The following is a 19,348-nucleotide window of genomic DNA, read 5'->3' on the forward strand; positions in this document are numbered from 1 at the left end:
TCTGCCCTCGAGCGTTGGTGCCAACTACTTAACGGAGGTTCAACAAAATGTCGGACCTGCAGTTTGAGTCATATTTAGAAGCACATCAATGGAGTAAACTGAAAGTGCATTGACCTTAATTGCACAATACTGTGTGTACTGTATGCTAGGAAGAGACAAGGCCTGCAGTATATTGACTAGTCTGTCAATGGCCAGAGGTGGCTTAGGATTTAGGACTAAATTTAGACTTAATCCCAAACCACCTCTGTAACACATCACTCACCTTTGACCTTTGCTTCAACAGACACAATCTAGACGGCATAAACCGAGTGGGCTTTGTAGGCAAAGTACTCTAATGTACACTGGTATTGTCCAGAATGGGTGGACACTGAAAATTCAGAGTACTGCTGAAACAATCATCAGTAATATACCAAATAGTTGCTGCTATTCTCTCTTTCTTATAATTTAGGGCTGCCTCTAATTATACTATACTAATAACACTTTCCCAGAGCTCATCAAATATGTTGTTTTGTTCAACCAACAGTACAAAACTTAAGATGTTCAATAAATTCACTTAACCGATTCTATAAGCTCAGTTTTGGACTGCTGGTCATACACTATTATTTATCGCCATAAGTAATCTATAAAGAAACAAATGAATGTAAGTAATCATTTCACATTTGGTGTGTGATCTCAGCCATAGTTATGACATTACGACGGCGAGGTTCATCTCTGGTGCACATGCTTCATTAAAGTCATCACCTCAGCGTTCGGGTTGCCAGTGCAAGCAGAGCAGCATTCCCAAGCAGGGAGTTCCTCTCTGCAGTCATACGCCTATTCCTAGACGGTACAGCACAACCGGGTGGATGTGCCAATCTGGTTTCTGCATTCAGCGTGGATCAGGTTCAGAGTTGCAACATTAAAAGTTCTGAAGATATAAGATACAAGTCAGGGGTTCAATTTCTGGCCTGCGATACAACGACTACAAGAGGGCTTGTGCCAGGCTTCCATTGTAACGCGTCATCTCAGGTGTTAGGCTATTAGTCAACCCTCCCGGGGCTAATCTGTTACCACCGACTCTTCCGACACACGTAGCCACGCCAGCTGGTTTCCCCGCCACACACTGGTTCTCATCTGCCTCTAAGGAGCTTACGGCTCTGTTGAGATGTCCGCCGATATGGTGACGAACATCAGCGCCACTACCTGCCTCCTGTTCTCACTCGCTCACACGCAGACACGTTCACACTCCCGACCAGCCAGCTTTGAGCACCTGAGCAGAAAAAGTCGAGCGCCATCAAGTCACGAGCATCTCGACAGTGTGTGAGTGATATTTCAGATAAACAATGCTCACAGCTCAGGGGGAGCTGATGGAAAGGTTTGTACATAATTTCAATGACAAACTATGATCTTTTCTGTTATAACTCAACCTGCTGCAACATAAAATACATGTGCACACAATAATGCTATAATAACAGCATCCAGTAATACAATGACACTCGCAGGGATCATGGTTAAATCTATGTTAAACACACAAGTAGAACGTTAACTTGCAGTGAGGTGTTTCCTCTACTAAATTAAGAGATCTGAATGACTCTTTCCACCGCTGCAGTTGAGCAAAGCGAGCCCACTCCTAACACACACACACACACACACACACACACACACACACACACACGAAAAGGGTTTGTGTTCACCACTCTCCTGTAAAATCAGCATGAAGACATGGAAAGGTTGCACGAGGACACGTTTGGTCATTCATGGAATTCGTGTTACTACTGATTCTTGAGAACAAAAGGACCATCTGTGGTGGTTCTCAGAAAGCCCCCCCCCCACCACCAAAGAAAACCCCCAGTCTGTGGCACCCGTCATTCACAGGTATCCCAGGGGGTGTTCTCTGCCAAACCCTGAGGGACACACTAAATGCTGTTACACTGCTTTTTTTTTTTAATTTACAACATTGCTCTCCATCTGCAGCCCCAGCCCCAGCCAGACCCCCCCTCCCCTCCTGAAAGCCTGTAACCTCAGGCGACAGTGCCAGCGAGCCTCAGCCCTGATATATTGACTATCCTCAGCCACAGCCCTCCTGTCCCGCAGTCCTGAGCTCCATGTTGTCGCTGTCTACTGGTGCGGCAGGACAATAACAGGATTTCGGATTACCCTTGACCAACACAACGCCTCGGCTCCTGACTGAATGTCAATTCCAACCGCGCACACGCACACACTTTGCTTATACAATCCCCAGACTCCCACGTCTACCAGAAACAAACAGTTGGACCGTTGGGGGTCCAGTCCCTCTGTCATACCTCGAACCGGCCCTTGGTGATACCGTTCATGTCTGCTGCGGCGCGTCCCTGCTACGAACCGCGCGCACACGCACACACCAGTCGAGCCGTTTGACGAACGCCGTTATTGTTGGTGGTGGGTTTTTTTTGTTGTCGCCGTTTTATTTTTGGTCGGCTGGGAGTGTAGGAGCTCGAGCCGGAGCTGGGTCCTCACACCCTCCTCCCCCCGCCACCCAGCCGTCAGCGAGGCTCCTGTCTCCGGGTCAGTGAGGTGGTGGCGGCGGCGGCGGCGGCGGCGGTGGTGTCGGTCCTGCGGTAACGTTAACGGTCCGTGTTGTCTCGGAGACCAACGGCTCCCCAGCCCGTCTCATCACAGGGCTACCAAAATAACAATAATAACATGGACGGTCTGTCAAGTGACTTCACTTCCGCCTCTCCCTTCATCGCTCCGGCGCGAGTCAGCTGGCCCCCAAATCCCCCCTTCCTCCGAAATGTGTCTAAAAACACACGAGAGACGGCGAGTTAACGTCCACGTCCAGCTCTCGCGGCGCGTCGTCCTCGTCCAACACTCGCACGGCGGTTGACATTAGACGTTTCCCCCCCCTCCCCTCAATGTTTTCTTTCTACTTGCGGGGAAAGGGGCGGGCTCACGTGACGTCACTGCTGCGGGAAAAGCACGCGTGGCCGATTTGTTTTGATTGTGCGGTCTTGCAGAGGTTCGGGCAAAACTGCGAGGGAGGATCGTTTTTATTTGGCCCCGTTCGCCGTGGCGGTCGCGGGTATTACAGCAGCGAGACGCGACCTGACGTGAACCCGGTACGGGTCCGACGAAAGGAAGGAAACGCTCTCCAGATCCACGAGCCAAGATTATAATCTCCATTAGAGATAGTTCAGTAACGTTGTCACATGAGGACTTCAACCTGCACAACTAGGATAAACGCAGAGCATTAAGTGCTCATGTAGCCCCTTTCTTGAAATAAAATTAAAAATAATCCCTGCATTTACATGTGATCATTATGAAACATGCTCCCTTTAAACTGTTATGAGTATATATATGTGTGTATAAGTGCAACATTTCTCAAATATAAATAAAATGGAAATACTCAAGTAAACCTTCTTAAAACTGCCCTTATGTACAGTACTGAAGTACATATACTACATTTACTTGAAAGCTATTCTTACTGACGGCTATTTTTCATACAAAAGGATGTAATGAAGTATTCTATATAATTTCAGTGCTTTAATTTAACGCTTTAATTACGTTTTTCCTTGTGAAGTGCTACGTTTAAGTGAATGGTACTTTTCCACCTCTGGTAGTGCAGGTTTTGAAGACACAGCTGCAGACCTGCTAGAGTGTGAGTTACATATCCAGAATAAAATATCTTCACAGGCGTTTTCAAGGTTCACCGCTAGAGGGCGATCTCATGCAGCCAGCCTCAGCTGGAGGACATGATTTGTAGTTTTCTGTTACTTTATACTTCCCAGCTGACATTGGGCGAAGGCAGGGTACACCCTGGACAGAACATGTGTGTTTTAAGATTACCACACAACAAGCCCGGGGTTATACAGTATAATATTTTAGCATAGGAATACAATACACACACAAAAAAGAGGAGGTAAAGGTTGATGGCAGGACGTTCTCGCCCTCAACACCTTTCTCTCAGACAACTTTGTAGCATGGATGTCATTATGGACTGATTTATGTTGAGGCGTGCTGGTTTCAGGGCCCTGCTGTTATGTATGCTGGAATGACTAGTGGTTCACCTTTTGCTTGTCCTGCCATAAATAAAAACTTGAATCGTCACCGCAACTGAAATCACAGGTATTTGATTGGTGGAGCTTGTCAGATGGAGGTATGCAGCCTGGCAGCATGGTCTGCATGATGGCCGCTTACCGATCACTGTAGAGTCTGAGGCTTCTGGAAGGATTCCCTTTTAGACCCGCAACCCCCAAAACAATTCCTATATGATATTAAAAAGTATTTTTAGACTTATTTCTGACATTTGTTTGGAGGAACCAATAGCCTACATGAAAAAAATCATGAAATGCAACAGCTCCTTATTTTGTCTGAGTCTACCCATCATAAGGAGTTTTGATGTGACACGTTATTTCTTTCATTTTGGTGAAGAAAATACCTTCAAATATGTTTGAAAATAAAAATGAACAAAAATGACTGGACTCCCACCCACATGTCTGCTGATCTACATTCATCAAGCAGCCTATTTGCTGCCAACTACATTCAATACTGCAACAGGCCACCAGGATTTAAATTGAGTTTTCTGCAAACAAATAACAGTCGTGGTATTATAAACTGTATGATTCTATCACATCAATATAGAAATATTCATGCGTGCCTGTTGGCATGAACGCATACATATTATGACGCTTGTGTCTTTCAACTGCGTGCCACACATTTTCAATCTTTGTGCCATCTCGTCTCACCGCATTGCGTGGTAATTAACAATCTCTCATCACAAGGCGAATTGGTGAACTCATGTCTTTGAATAGCTCCATGGCCCTTCTCATCCTGACTCTGCTGTGGCTGGCAGCTCAGTGTTGAATGTGTCCTGATGATCGCAGGGACTCCTCCGATGTCAAGCGAGGACATCGCTGCAGAAAACATGAACTGTTTACTCAGCAGATGATACAGAGATTTGAATAACTGCAGTGCTTCAACTGAAGGATGATGCGTCGCTTTCTAAGTTGGGAAAATTCTCTGACAAATGAATCATCGCTCTCGAAAGCCATTTTTCCTCGCGTGCAGCGTCAACTCTTGGCTTCTCAAGAGCGGTTCCTGTTTTTCTGGTCCCCCGCTCCTCACGGAGGCTGTTGCCATGGAGACAAAGCCATACCCACCCTCTGTCCCTGGGCTGCACTGGTATGACCAATGATTTCCTCTGAGTCAGTTACACACCTGCACAACGCCTCATTCTGACAGGACATGGCTCACATGGGAAGTCACTGCTCTCACACATACTCAGAGCATACTTGCGGTTGGTCTGTGTGTGTGTGTGTGTGTGTGTGTTTACTTCAACAGCACAGATTGTCTGATGCGTCTACGTACAGGAAGTCCTGTGAGATTACACATCTGTGTGAAGGACACCTGCAGGAAACATAATTCTCACCAATGTCTCAGAGACGGTCCAGGTGTGAATCACTGTCCCTCCCCTCCGCACCATCAGTCTGCCCTCTCCTCCCGTGCGCCCCACCTCTCCAGAAATAGCCTCCTCTGTGGGTGAGTCTGGATACCTGAACTCCCTCGTGCAAACCCTCTGAGCGGGAGGTGAAAGCATTAGGGTGCATGAGAGCAGGGTGGAAAATGGAAACGGTGGGATGTGGCAAAAGTAATGGAGGGAGATGAGTAAGTGTGAATTCTCAACAAAGGTGTCACTCTTTAAGGAATTCCTATGTCGCTGTTTGACTTGAGTATTTCCATTTCATCCCACGTTCCACTCGACTACAATTCAGAGGCACATGTTGTACTTTTTAACTCTATTATTGCAAATCAAGAATTTGCATACAAAAAACATATGATGACCTTTTAAAATGTGACAGAATTAAAGCTGAAACAATTCCAGATTCTCAGATGTTTGGTGATTTTTTCTCTGTTAAATTACAATAAACTGAATGATTTGGGGGGTTTGGAATGTGTATCGGAGAAACCAAACAGAAGGATGTTAAGGCGGACATTTCTTACTATTTTCTGACATTTTAAAGCCAAAACAATAAATCAATTAATCAGGAAAAATAATCAGCAGATTAATCTATTGTGAACAAACATCATTAGTTGCAGCCCAGTAACAATAAAATGCTGTTTGCCAGTTATTGCTTCAGTAATTATGATCTTAAGGATCTGAACACGGGCTGCACGGTGGTGTAGTGGTTAGCACTCTCGCCTCACAGCAAGAGGGTCCCGGGTTCGATCCCCGGGTCGGCCCGGGTTCCTTCTGTGTGGAGTTTGCATGTTCTCCCCGTGTAAGCGTGGGTTCTCTCCGGGTTCTCCGGCTTCCTCCCACAGTCCAAAGACATGCAGGATGGGGATAGGTAAATTGGTGACTCTAAATTGCCCGTAGGTGTGAATGTGAGTGTGAATGGTTGTTTGTCTCTACATGTCGGCCCTGCGATAGACTGGCGTCCTGTCCAGGGTGTACCCTGCCTTCGCCCAATGACAGCTGGGATTGGCTCCAGCCCCCCCGCGACCCTGAATACTGGATAAGCGGTAGAAAATGGATGGATGGATGGATGGATCTGAACACCACTGACAATCTCACTACAAGGCCAAGTAGCTGCTCTGGAGCTTTCATCCCATGATCTTCTTCATCAGATGCGGTTGCCCAGGTGTCATGACATGGCAGATGATCACATTTCCATTTTCTGTTCACTTCATAGAATTAAAGGATGGAAAAAATGGGAAATGTTCATAAATTGTAAGTTTGATCCATGACAGCTGGACAACGTCCACCTGCTGAGAAAGATTGTGTAAAAGCTCCAGAACTAATTGGATATTGTGGTGAGATTGCTTCATCAAAGAATTCATTTTCAACATTCTTGTCCATAAAAAAAGACAAAACCCCAAAACCTTTAATCATTGGAGGACAACTGTCCTACTGTTATTGTGCGTAACGTTTTTACAGGTTATAATGTTGCTTTGGGGGTTTGGTGATGTGAATCATGTATGAACTGGAATACGTGGGTTGGTTATCTCCACCTGCAGGTCCACTAAAACAATGCCTGCATGCTCCTAAACGCTCTGTATGGGCTCTGGTCGTCTGTCTTTATCTGCCTCACCAAATGGGACATAAACACACATAAACACACATAAACACACACAGAGGGAAGTCGGGCCTATAGCAGAGGGGATAATCACCTTAATTAAGACGTTATGCTCAAAGGATCAGCTGTATTTGTGTGTGAGGGGCCTTATTAGCAGCAGTGGCAGTACTCACCAACACAACTCTCTTTCTTACATTTAAAGCATTTAGCTGAGGCTCTCTCTCCCTCTCTCTCCCTCCCTCCCTGTAAAGGAGCAGTCTGTCTATCTGACCGCCTTTGCCCACCCTCAACATTTTGAGCCGTGACGTATTTACTTAACGGGGACACGCGAGTTTTCGCACCGACGCTCCATCTGCTTGCGAGGGCGACTATTTGGGGGAGACAAAGTGCGCCTCGCTGCTCAGCCGCTCTCACCGTTTTCTTTCCGGTTTCACCGCCCGCACTTGTCAACAAGCTCCCCGTCCTGCAGCCCAGTCCGGCTCCGACCACCGGGACTCACTCAGTCTGACCCGGGACACTCTCAATACACGCTGGAAGTTGTTGGAGGGATTTTTTTGGACTCGTTTTCCATCATTATATAAAAAAAAAAGAAGTGAGATTTTGCCTAAAGATGCTGGATTGTTCTAACCAAACCATTCTGTCATTGCTCTTTGGATGCCTGGCTTATCTTGCGGGGACCTCTGTTGTAAATGCAGACGGTAAGTTCATATTTTATCATACTAGAAGATTAAAAGTATTAAAAAATGCAAAAAAACAAGCTTCATTATTAACTCACACTGTATTCCTAATACTTTAATTAGCCTTTTACCTGCACATTCGACAAGTTTCCATCACGAAAGTTATGGGTTTGACGTTGACACCTGCCATGGAGTCTTAAACGTTTAGTAATCATCGTCAGAAATGATTCCCTCCAAGCGCATGTTTTCTTTCTTCTTCTAAAATTAACATAAAAGAGCCATATGTGTCTAATAAAGCAGTGCATATAGGGAAAATGTCCAAATATTAAGAATATTTATAATAATTATAATAATATTGACAATGGTGATGATGATAATAATAACAGTAATAATAAAGGAATTAATCATTTTTAACTTTTTTGCATTGTACCTTTCATCGATACAATCCAGCTCAAAGTGTTTTACAAATAATAATACAAATTGAATGAAACAACCAACAAAAGCAGAGAAATAACAGTAATAAATGAAGTAGAGAGCCAACGCAGGGCAGCTAAAACAGAAGTAATGTGCTCTTTTTGTTAAAAGTCGGTCGGCAGAGTCTGAACTAGCTGAAGTTATTTTTTTGAAGCATGAATCCAAAATGACATGGAGACTTTGAACTTCTGATTCGGTCTGATGATGGCACACGGTGTTATGCAGTTAAATGATCCCACCTGTGGCCATAGACACACACTGAATACTGTCAAACCTCTCTGCTGAGCTCTAATGCTTGATTAACACCTGGTAGTTGTCTTCTTATGCACATCTGTATTATGCCACGTCTAATAAAAAAGGATTGAAATCCATATTTGTGCGTCACTTTATTAGTTGAATTAGATGCAATAAGGCGTTTCGGAGGTTGTCCTCTAACTGCCTGCTCTCTCTCTTCTCAGGCCGGGTGTTCGTGTTGGACCTGAGGAACTCCTCCGGCCTGCAGGGCTTCAGAGATGCCGAGGGGGCTTGTGCCTCGCAGCACGCCCGCTTGGCATCAGCGGAGGAGCTCCATCACGCTGTGGTGGAGTGCTTCTTCTCCCCGTGCACCCGTGGGTGGCTCTATGGGGGCGCAGTGGGGTAAGAAAATAAGGCTTCGACGTTTTACGGGACAAGTCTTGAGATTTCTAGAGATGTCAAAGGTCATCTTGGTGTGTATACGCTTGTGTGTGACGGTGGTTGCAGGAACAGATGAAAGAGCGAGGAAGTGAAAGCAGCAGCGGCAGTTATCTAAAGAGTGGCAAGATGGAAGAAGAGAGTGACACATTTCAGGGGGGGGGGGAGAAAAAAGAGAGGAAGAGAGTGAGAAAGACTCCTCTGTTCCTTCCTGGAGGAGGAGGGAATTCTGAGCCGGGGTGTCATGTCGACAACTGCCTCCATTTACACCTCTCATCTCCACGGTAACATGACACACAGCTTTCAGCACCCAGGGATAGACAGAGAGAGAGAGAGACAGAGAGAGAGACAGGCAGTTTAATAGTTGATTGGCAGATTGAATGCCGTTCTTTGGTCATTTCCGGTCTGTAAGGTACGCGGTGTTCCAGGTCACATTTTTCACATTTTGCCGTTGGCCATCATAGTTCTCATAAATGCTTGGCACACGGGAGAGATTTCAGTCGGGGGGGGCACTAGACGCCACCACATCCTACATACTGGCCCGCTAAGCCCAACAAATGTATCCTCAGGATCCAGATAAATGTTGACTGAAACTCTCTGCAAAGTTGCCAAATAGACTTAATGACCCGTACAATACTTCCACAAGTGCATTCAGTGTGTTGAAAAGGGCTAGATAAGATATATTGTATGTATGAAATCATTATTCAGGGGAGGAATTAGAATTCAAAATAGCATCTGCCCTCAGAATGATGAACGTCTGCTCAGAGGAAAAGCTGACACTATTTTTTTTTTTTTCTCCTTATGCTCCCTGCTCTCAGCTTTCACACCAGCTTACCATGTTTCACAGTGTATCACCCGTCTATGGCTCTGTGTGTCTAAGCTGAGTTCTTGCCGATTCTATCCCTTTTTGGAGGCTAACATGTGCTGGGTTTCATCCTCTCCATAGATGAATAATCGCTTCATTCACTTGGTTTTATGTGGTGTGGATTGTGCTGTTTTTTCCAGAAGGTAACGCTATGGCCTCCGACATTTCTCTTTTTTAGGGTCTGTTGCGTAATAACAAGAACTTCTCAGATGGACTCTAACGCCTGACTCTCACCTGTCAATCATACATGTGCTGCCCTGGCAACCAAGCACAATAATACCAGCGGCCTCATACAAACACACACGTTTGGGTTCTCCCTGTAAGAGTTATGTCATGCAAGGTGACGGTTTTGAGCAATGGCTCGTCGGTCAGGTTAAGTGCCCCTTGTCTCGGAGAGAGAGGTCAAATCCCTTCTCACACACATGCAGACGCCTGCGGGGGCTATAGTTTAACGTGAAAGCATTCTTTGTGGGGGTTTTTTTTGTGTCTTACTCAGTGTTTTCTTGGCGATTTGCTGCCCGTTTCTCTCGCTCGGATTTTTGTCCTTATAAGCTGAAGTTAGCATGGCACAAGCATGCAGCATGACTCACACCACTTCTCACAGGCTCGCTGCACTGCCAGTCAAATTCTTTCCAATTACTGATGCTTTGATTAACTCAGTTACACACACACACACACACACACACACACACACACACACACACACACACACACGCACACACACACCTTTTCCTTTTAATGATGCTTGATTAGCGATATTACCATGCGATATTATGTAAGTGTAATGTGACTTTTAATGAGGCTTCTGAGCTCCGCTTTGAATTTTCTTTCCAAATGAGGTTGATTAGTGACAGGAGCTCCTATGGGAACATGATTTGATTGGCCTGGGAAGTTCAAATCTGCCATGTATGCTTTTTGGATGACAAATGATGCTATAAACCATAACGTGGCAACCAAAACACCCTATTTTTTTAACCCAGCATTTCTTTTTGCCACTGCAGCTTGTAGGCGTGCACTTATTTATTTTGGTCCCTAATGTTGTGATTGTTCTATATAAAGTTGGCTGCAACTTAAGGCGTCTGCATGGGAACAGCCAGTCGTAATGCGTCATGGTGCGATAATATTGTGCCACAGGCTACAACTGCTGATACTGCAGCATGTCTGAGCCATGATGTGTGCTCCTGGACTCTGATGTCATGCTGGAATAATATTTGAATTAGCAGCAAATCAGGGGGGCGACCGAAAGAGCTGCACATACTGTATATATCTGTGTGACGTCTTATTTCCTGTATAGACCGAGCAGAAATATCAGTTCCATTTATCAGTAATGTTATCACTGAAGTATTCAGATCCTTTACCTCCATAAAAGCACATAAAATATCTATACTGTCTGTCTGTCTGTCCATTGTAGGACCACGGTGTGTAATGTTGTGGGCAGTGCACTGAAAGCAGTGGACGTGAGAACAGAAAACGCCACAGAGGATGCAGCACACCTGGACGCCTTCTGCATCAAAGACAAAGGTCAGTAAACCAACCATACACACAGATATACACTCTCACACTTCCCCGAGGTATTTATGAGGTGTGGATGTGTTCCTGCGTTCTCGCCATCCTCTTTCAACTTTTACATAACTTGATCCATGAATGTAGGGACGATGCATTTCATGCACCGTATTGAATCTGAGAGGGGAGGGAGAATCCAGTGTTCGGTTTTGGTTGTGGTTCGGACTATTTCTTGGATTTATTCCTATAAACAGTAGCTTCTGTGGCTGTTTATATACAGCACACAGATATGGATATGGTCATGGTTAGTAGCTGTGGTTATTGTTGTGATAGGAGGTTTGGAGGTATAAATGCCACGTTACCACATCATCAACACACAATCAAAGTCATTTCAGTTACATTACTGTCAATCATGTAAGTACATTCTGTTGCTTTACTTCTTCTTTCATTCTGTCCTCTATAAGTGCTGTACACATTTCAACAGAAATGTTTCATACATAGCTTTATGGCCTTTCCTGTGTTTTTTTGTGGTTCGTAGACAGTTTTATTCAGTTATAATACAAAATGTGCTGTACAAAAACAGCAAAAACACAGATTTCCAGTATTGGTACTTTAAATTGAGTGGTTTGCATGGTGCGTGGAGTCCGGTGGTATTTTTAGACCTTTGCACTGAATGCGGGTCTCACAGATGTAAGAGATGACTGGAGCTGAAGGTTTTAGAGGCCGAGCAAATCATTCTGTCCAGCTGCTTCCTGTGCTGAGCTGTGAAGTTGCCCTACCACACAGTTATAGAAAAGGTGAGGACACTTTCACTTCACAGCTCTGTTGAACTGCCCATCCCTCCTTATGAAAAACAAAATAAAATACTTTTTCTTTTTTTTCTTTTTTTTTTAAATAAAGATTAAGACAAATATTAATTCTGGAGAAAAAAAAGATTTTCATAATTTAAATAACAATAACACGACAGTTGAATGTATATTAAAAGGTTTGTTTTCGAGAAATAAACTCAACTGAAAACTGTGTGGCGAGTGGCCTTTTTCAGTTAATCAGCATGTTATTATTCGTCAAATAAACTGCGTTGCCTCTGTATAATTACCATAAGAAATTAGCCCAGAGTCAAGACAATGCATAGCCTTTATCTCGTCCCAGTGGCATTGTTAGTGGGCTTGTTAATCAAAATGACATCCGCATTTTCCACAAAGCTCATTGCTTCCTGTCTCTTGAGTGACTCTATCTCTCTGTTTACTAATGGGATAGTGACGCTGTAAAGCTGCATCAGAATAATACAAATAATAATGAGTCACGGTTCATTAACAGCAGTGTGTCATACTGAATAGGGATTGCATAACCTATGTAAGAGTTTGCTTAACAACTCAAAACACTGTGCAGAGTGTTATTTTATTTTTTTGTATCACATGCATGTCTGTTTGTTGTTGACAGGTGTGCCGTGTGGCGACCCCCCGTCCTTCCCTAGCGCCCGTCTGCAGGGGCACACCGGGTACGAGATGGGAGACGAGCTGCTGTACTCCTGTGTGCCGGGTTACGTGATGCCCAGTGGACACACTGCCTTCAGCCTGCTGTGCGACAGCTGCGGAGAGTGGTACGGGCTCGTGGAGATCTGTGTCAAAGGTAAGAGCTTTGTTTAAACTGTATAAGCTGTGAGATTTGACGGAGGCGGACCGAAGACCACGCTGAGGTCAACCTCCTTGCTGCTCCTTTGACGGGGCTGCAGCCCTCTATGTTTTCTCAAAAGCCCCAAAGATTTCAGGCTTTTAAAATAATCTTCAACTTCGTGGCCTTTCACCTTAGTCTTTCTGACCCGACTGGAGGATTGTTCTATGCTGCTGCTGCTGCTATAAGACTACTACACTATTCCCTAATTTAATATAATCCAGTAAATGTTCTTCTCTTGGCTTTTACTTGGCTTTGCTGAGGATCCTTGATTTACCGTTACAGCAGCCCAGATTATTATGGATTTTTTTTATGAAGCATATTATTCAGATAAACATTCATTCTATTAACTCTTCTCTATCATAGCATAACAAAAACACGTATCAAGACTAGTAATGCTGTTTATGCCAAACTCCTTCCCTAAAAATAGTGCCATCATCTTTTTAGGAAGCAGGAGTGGAAATAAATCATCCTCAACAGTTATTATAGTTTCAGAATGATTGAGATAGTTGGAGAAAAATTAGATTGGGGGGGGGATGCTCCTGGAACCCCATAGGTCTGGGCTGAGCCCTGAAACTTTACAATGTCTGGCTCCGCCCCTGGCTCCCAGTTTTGTGATTGATGCCTGATTCTTGGCTTTCTGGACAGGGAAGTCTCAGTTGTGAGCTGAAAATGGCTGCAATGACACCTCAGTGTGACATACCATAGTGTGGCCCAGTTCATAGCAGAGGGAGAAGGGGGCAAAAGTCATCTTTGAAAGCAGATTAGTTTTACCTTTAGATAGAGATGGGCTTGCTGTATCCCCCTGTTTACAGTCTTTATGTGTAATAATGAATATTAAGATTTCATGTAGCTTCGTCACCTGATTAAAAAATGTCTCCTTGTTGTGTTTCGGCAGATGAGACTGAAAGTCACGTAGACTACGAGGACAAGTTCACGGATTCCTATGGAGACGCCGAACGTCACACCGAGACGCCAGAGGAGGCTCACGGTGAGGTGTATGAGGAGGTGCACGGAGCTGCGTACCCGGAAAGGGAAGGGAGTCAGGAGCAGCTAGACACAAGCTTCAGTGTCCGGGAAGAGGAGGAGCATCAAGAAGACCCCGGAGAGCATGAATCTGAAGGAGGCGTTGAAGGACAAGAGAAAGATGGAGACTTCATATCCCAGCCACGGTGGGAGCAGGAGAGGAGGGAGGTGATCAGGACTGATGCAGCCACAGAAGCACCTGTCTCTCTTCTCTCCCAGAAACACCTCTTCTGGTTCCCCTCGGAGGCCTTCCAGGAGGAGGGGCATCCTTTCTCCGCCAATCCGGTCACACAGAATACACAGAGAGCCTCAGGCGCCCAATCAGAGGAGAGTAAAGAGCATGAGAGCCAAGAAACGCACCACCAGCAGCGTCCAGTCGATGTGGACGACCGTGATCACGAGCAAGACAGCTACGACAGAGATGACCTAGATGATCACGACGACAGCAACCATGACGATCAGGATGCCCACGACGACAGCCACCACGGTGATCTAGATGACCCTGACAGTCGCCATGCCGAAGATGATCATGCGAGGCATTACATTCCAGCTCAGCATGATGATCTGGACAAACGGGACCGCCACGAAAAACCATCAGATCATCATGACCATTATGACATGGGCGAACACGAAGAGGACCGCCACCGCGATCGCGTTCGTTACGGCAGCCAGGAGTACGACGATACTTACAATGAACATGAAAGCTACGAAGAACGGGACGATGTGACCGTTGATCGTGGTGACGATGATCAAGAGCATCCTGATGGTTCGGAGGAACATCCAGAACCTGATGACCACGATGACCATGTGGACCATGAGGACCATGAGGACCACGATGATCATGTCGAACATGATGACCACGATGACCATGTCGACCATGATGAACCTGATGACCGTGATGACCATGTCGACCGTGATGACCATGACGACCGTGATGACCATGTCGACCGTCATGATCATGTCGACCGTGATGACCATGACGACCGTGATGACCATGTCGACCGTCATGACCATGATGACCGTGATGATCATGTCGACCGTGATGACCATGTCGACCGTGATGACCATGATGACCGTGAGGAGCATTATGACCCAGAGGAAGAGGATCATGACGATCATGAACACGATGACAATGACAGCTATGATGATCATGACAGCCATGAAGATGACGGTCATCAGCATGTCATCTTTTCCATAGCAATGGATGAACATCAGAACGCCACTCAGAAGGGACCAGAAGGAGAGGCAACCACAGACGACACCTGGCTGGACGGCTACCCCGTCGTTCAGCAGGAAACAGGAAATGGGGGGACAGTTGTCAGGGCAACTGACAGACCCAACGAGGTGGAAATTCGTAGACGTGGCCCGTACACCAGCTCACCAGAGGTGGCCCAGACTCCCACGGCAGAACCTGCCTTGGATCAAGGTGGAGTGGAGGAGGTGTGGCCTGGCTTCATCCCCACCGCTGCTCCCTCACAGGCCTCAGGCACCCCCTCATACTCCGACACCCTGGACTATGACACCCAACAGGCAGCTCCCACCCACTCCTGGCTGGGTGACCTCACCGAGAACCCCTTCCTGGACCACGGCCCAGTTCCACCGATGCACGACGGCGACGGTGTAGTGATGGAGGGGAACAACGCACACCACCTGCCTGGTGAGGCCGGCGAGAGGGGCGAGGCGGAGGGAGAGATGGGTGAGGCCATCTGCACGGGGGACGACTGCCCTCCCCGTCCTCCGAGCTCCTCCAGCCGAGGTCCCACGGTGGCAGCCGTCATTGTGGCTGTGTGCGCGGTCGCCACGGCGGCCGTCATCGGGGTGTGGTGTTACCGACGGCAACAGCAGAAAAGCTCGATGTACAAGATGAATGGGAAGGGCCAAAGTCAGACCAGTCAGGGCCAACAGATAGAGATGCAACAAAAGGTGTAAGGTGAGGAGAGAGGACACTAACAGGGCAGAGACATTTAGAAGAGAGGATTCAGATGGATATGAAAGGAACTCAGTCCCTCATCTTGCTAGAAACTACTGGAAGTAAGAGATTTTGGATAGGTATGAACAGATGAGTTGTGCTATAATCTTGTTTTAAAGAACAAAACCTTGTGATGCAGAGTGAAACCTGAGTAAAACAAGATTGTAGATCGATTTTAAGGAATTTTTACCCATCTGTGTTATTCCTGCCTAATATTTCCAAAGCTCTGACAGCTAGCTGGACGTGTGGAGGGGTATCTGGACTGGAATTAAGTCTAGGAACAGAACAATTAGATTGTAAATAGATATTTCGGGAACAAGAAGGCATGCCTGCCCGCCTGAATATATGAACTGAATTTGAACACCCAAAGCTCTTGGACATTGTGGTAAAGTGTGCCTGTGTTACTTTTTTTAGTTGAATTCATTGACTGCTTGTCTTTTGTTGATTTATCTGCATTATTCTCCATTCCCTATCTTTGTCTCTTTATATTGTGTTGAAAAGAAAAGGTAGTCCCAAACGAACGACCAGGCTTCTATCAAACCAGCAAGAACAAAAAAAGGATGATGATGATGATGATGATGATGATGATGATGTTGATGATGATGATGACGGTCACACCAGATAAGATGGTCGAATGAGTGGAAGCTTGGGGAAAGGTCTGAGAAAGAAGGGTGGCGGGTGAAACATTTTAAGATCTTCCTGTTGGTTTTGACAGTCGGCTGATGAGAAAGAGCATGCGTCTGTACGGACTGCAGACTCAGCTGTTTGTGTGTATGCGTGTGTGTGTGTGTGTGTGTGTGTGTGTGTGTGTGTGTGTGTTTCAGGTCTCTGCAAGCCGCCGGTCAGCAGTAAGTCGTGTTTGCTGACGGGATTCAGACCAAACGGGATCAAACGTTGTGGTGCTGCCATAGCAACAGAGAGAAACACAACCCCCAATATTTTAAATTTAACTTTAAACCGGGCAGTTTATTTTTGCCATCATCGGGCAAAAATTCCATAATAACCTTTAAACGTATTGTAAATCAAGTGGTCTGAGAGAAAACTGGACCTCACCTCCTCTTGTGTCTGCTTTCAGGCTTAGACTTTGGCCAATCACAGGTCATTTCAGAGAGGGTGTTCCTATTGGCTGGTTTACGAACGCAGATGCACATGCAGGTCCCTTCAGATGGTGAAAGCCTGATTCAATGATGGAAAAGTTACTATCCGAAAAAATAGAGTCTGACAATACTGTCAATGTGTTTCAGAGATGGAGAGAACATGCTGCGAACAGTTTTAGCAGAAGACAAAACTAATAGCAATTTTTACTCTGCATCTCTGAAACGCTTCACTGATAATGTTGCTGACTAGAGCCTTGAATCACAATATGTCATCTCAAAGGGCTTTACAGTCAGACAAGAATCACCATCAGGGAAAACGTAGCGGTTGGGGAAGCCTTCAAATTGTAGGGCTGGACCGCATGCCCTAAAACGTCACCTACATGATGATAAATTGTCACAAAGGCTGATTATTTTTCAGTACATCGATGGATTAAACTTCTTTACTCGTGTTCTTCTTGTCCTGATAAGATACAGTGCGACAAGTTGAAGAGGATTCTCTGAACTTGACATGGGAAGGATTAGTTCATTTAACATTCATTTAACGCTATTCTCATTTGAAATATTTGGGAATTCAGACAATTTGCTTTTATAGATTTGGTTTATTTTCCAGTCCTAGTTCGAAAAATTAAGGATTTTACAGTGTTTACTGTAGCTCTGCATGATATGGTGATTTCTGTACTGTGCCAAATACTTGAGAGGAAATGTCAAAGGTTAAAAATAGAAACGCCAATACAATAGTGCAATGTAAATAAATTCAAGCATGAGAGAGTTTAAACATAGATATTAGAGTTTGTAATTCTGGAGATGTATAAAGACTACAAAGAATAATTATATGGAATTGACTTAAATAAAAAGTGCTTAATTGATGTTAAAAGTAGGTGACTGCTTGTAGACGAGATATGCCGTCATCAGTCATGAATGGCCGTTTAATTTGCCCACATCGAGTGTTCTCGGCTCTCTACAACATATTTTAGTGGTGTTATTTGGCAACATAATTTGATGTTATATCAGGATTTGTGGGATTTGAACGGGTTAAAGTGAATAACAGCTATTATTGACTTGATAAAAATACATCTGGATTCTGTATTGTGGTGCCGTAAACTGAATTGACACTAAATGTTCTAATATGGCGAGGAGGCGCGGGAATAAAGTAGCTGTTTATATGTTTCTGTAAATATGAATATATAACTTTAATAACTCACTTGTCATAGTGCAGCATTACTGGTGTGTGAGGAAATTCATTTGACTTATATTTCTTGTCAAGCACTGACATTCGACTTTATCTCTTCGTGTCTTGCACAGGGTCGGCTCATCTCCATATACTGTTGCCCTTTATTATACTAAAGATAAATTATCAAATAAAGCTGTTGAAACCAAAGTACTGAACCTGCAACAGTGTAAATTATAGATTGAGGAACGACCTGTCTTTCCACGAATGCTAAAATACTGGTTGAACGTGGTTATGGGCCCGCCTGAGTTATGTGCAAAATCATGACAAAATTGAAAGAAAGCAAAAGACACCGTTGGCGCTCATTCACGTGATGCTAATATTTCTCCATGTCTGTTTCTTTCATCATCTCAAACAGCGTGAGGTGTGTGATGTATACGTGTCACAATAAAGTCTTACACATGTGGTTTTAACTGTTGGTGTCTATTTTTGCAAGATGATGGTCGATCTCTAACTATAGTGCATTGTTTACCATTCATTGTATGTGTGTGTGTGTGAGAAAGTGAATGTGTGACTTTGACCTGTGACCTTGAGTCCTGACAATCAGTCTCTTATCTCAAGTCCCTTCTAGTCCCTTCTTTGCAATATTTTCCATTTTTTTTAAAAAACATTAAGAATAATGTTTAAAGGGAAGAAGGAAAAGATAGGGGAGAAGAAGCGGTAATAAAAGCGGTGGGTAAATACAGCCAGGAGAGGAATGAAAACGGAGACAGAGAGACAGTAACGGAGCCAGAATGTTTCCCCTGTGGGGCTTTTTAACATCGCTGTGTGACAAACTGCACAGACGCTCAATGTGCAAACATTATTAAACAACTCCGGTTTCCCCTGGATGTCTCTCTGCTCGTCTGAAGGTCCCTCGCAGACTCCCTGCTGTATCGGGGCCACACTAAAGGGTATTATTTAATTGCTCAATTAATTCATCATTTAAGTCGTTTTTTTTAAGCAAAATACTAAAAGTTCCCCAGTTCCAGATTTTCAGTTGTTGCTCTCTCTCTATATATATGTATAAATATTTAATACTTCACTATTTTCTGACATTTCATACACCGCACAATAATAAGTTGAATTATTACTGGCAGATGTATTTGCAGCCCCTGGGCTAAGGGTGCGTTATTCACAACCAGCTTCCCAA

The 19,348-nt window shown here is 44.8% G+C and overlaps 3 protein-coding genes across 4 annotated transcripts in view; 2 read left to right on the top strand and 1 right to left on the bottom strand.

Moving 5' to 3' along the window:
• The window catches only part of fbxl2 (F-box and leucine-rich repeat protein 2), a 14,837-nt gene extending 11,956 nt beyond the window's left edge, over positions 1–2,881 (bottom strand). Inside the window, exon 1 of one of the 2 annotated variants that reach the window (XM_084032919.1) lies at positions 2,283–2,881. In XM_084032919.1, the coding sequence (XP_083889045.1) occupies positions 2,283–2,312 (30 nt within the window). In that variant the 5' untranslated portion in view covers positions 2,313–2,881. The remainder of the gene's footprint in view (positions 1–2,282) is intronic. The other variant, XM_084032920.1, reaches the window with a different exon arrangement.
• Positions 1–9,004, top strand: part of zftraf1 (zinc finger TRAF-type containing 1) — a 140,553-nt gene extending 131,549 nt beyond the window's left edge. Inside the window, exon 7 of the mRNA XM_084032922.1 lies at positions 8,994–9,004. The gene's annotated coding sequence lies outside the window, so the exon portion shown is untranslated. The remainder of the gene's footprint in view (positions 1–8,993) is intronic.
• susd5 (sushi domain containing 5) lies at positions 7,373–19,184 on the top strand. The gene is made up of 5 exons (XM_084032892.1): positions 7,373–7,732; positions 8,644–8,821; positions 11,134–11,243; positions 12,666–12,854; positions 13,795–19,184. The coding sequence occupies exons 1-5, from the start codon at positions 7,645–7,647 to the stop codon at positions 15,849–15,851; spliced, it is 2,622 nt and encodes an 873-aa protein (XP_083889018.1). The 5' UTR covers positions 7,373–7,644; the 3' UTR covers positions 15,852–19,184.
• The last annotated feature ends 164 nt before the right edge of the window (positions 19,185–19,348 follow it).

Source organism: Eutrigla gurnardus, assembly GCF_963514095.1.
Source record: "Eutrigla gurnardus genome assembly, chromosome: 17".
Classification (NCBI taxonomy): domain Eukaryota; kingdom Metazoa; phylum Chordata; class Actinopteri; order Perciformes; family Triglidae; genus Eutrigla; species Eutrigla gurnardus.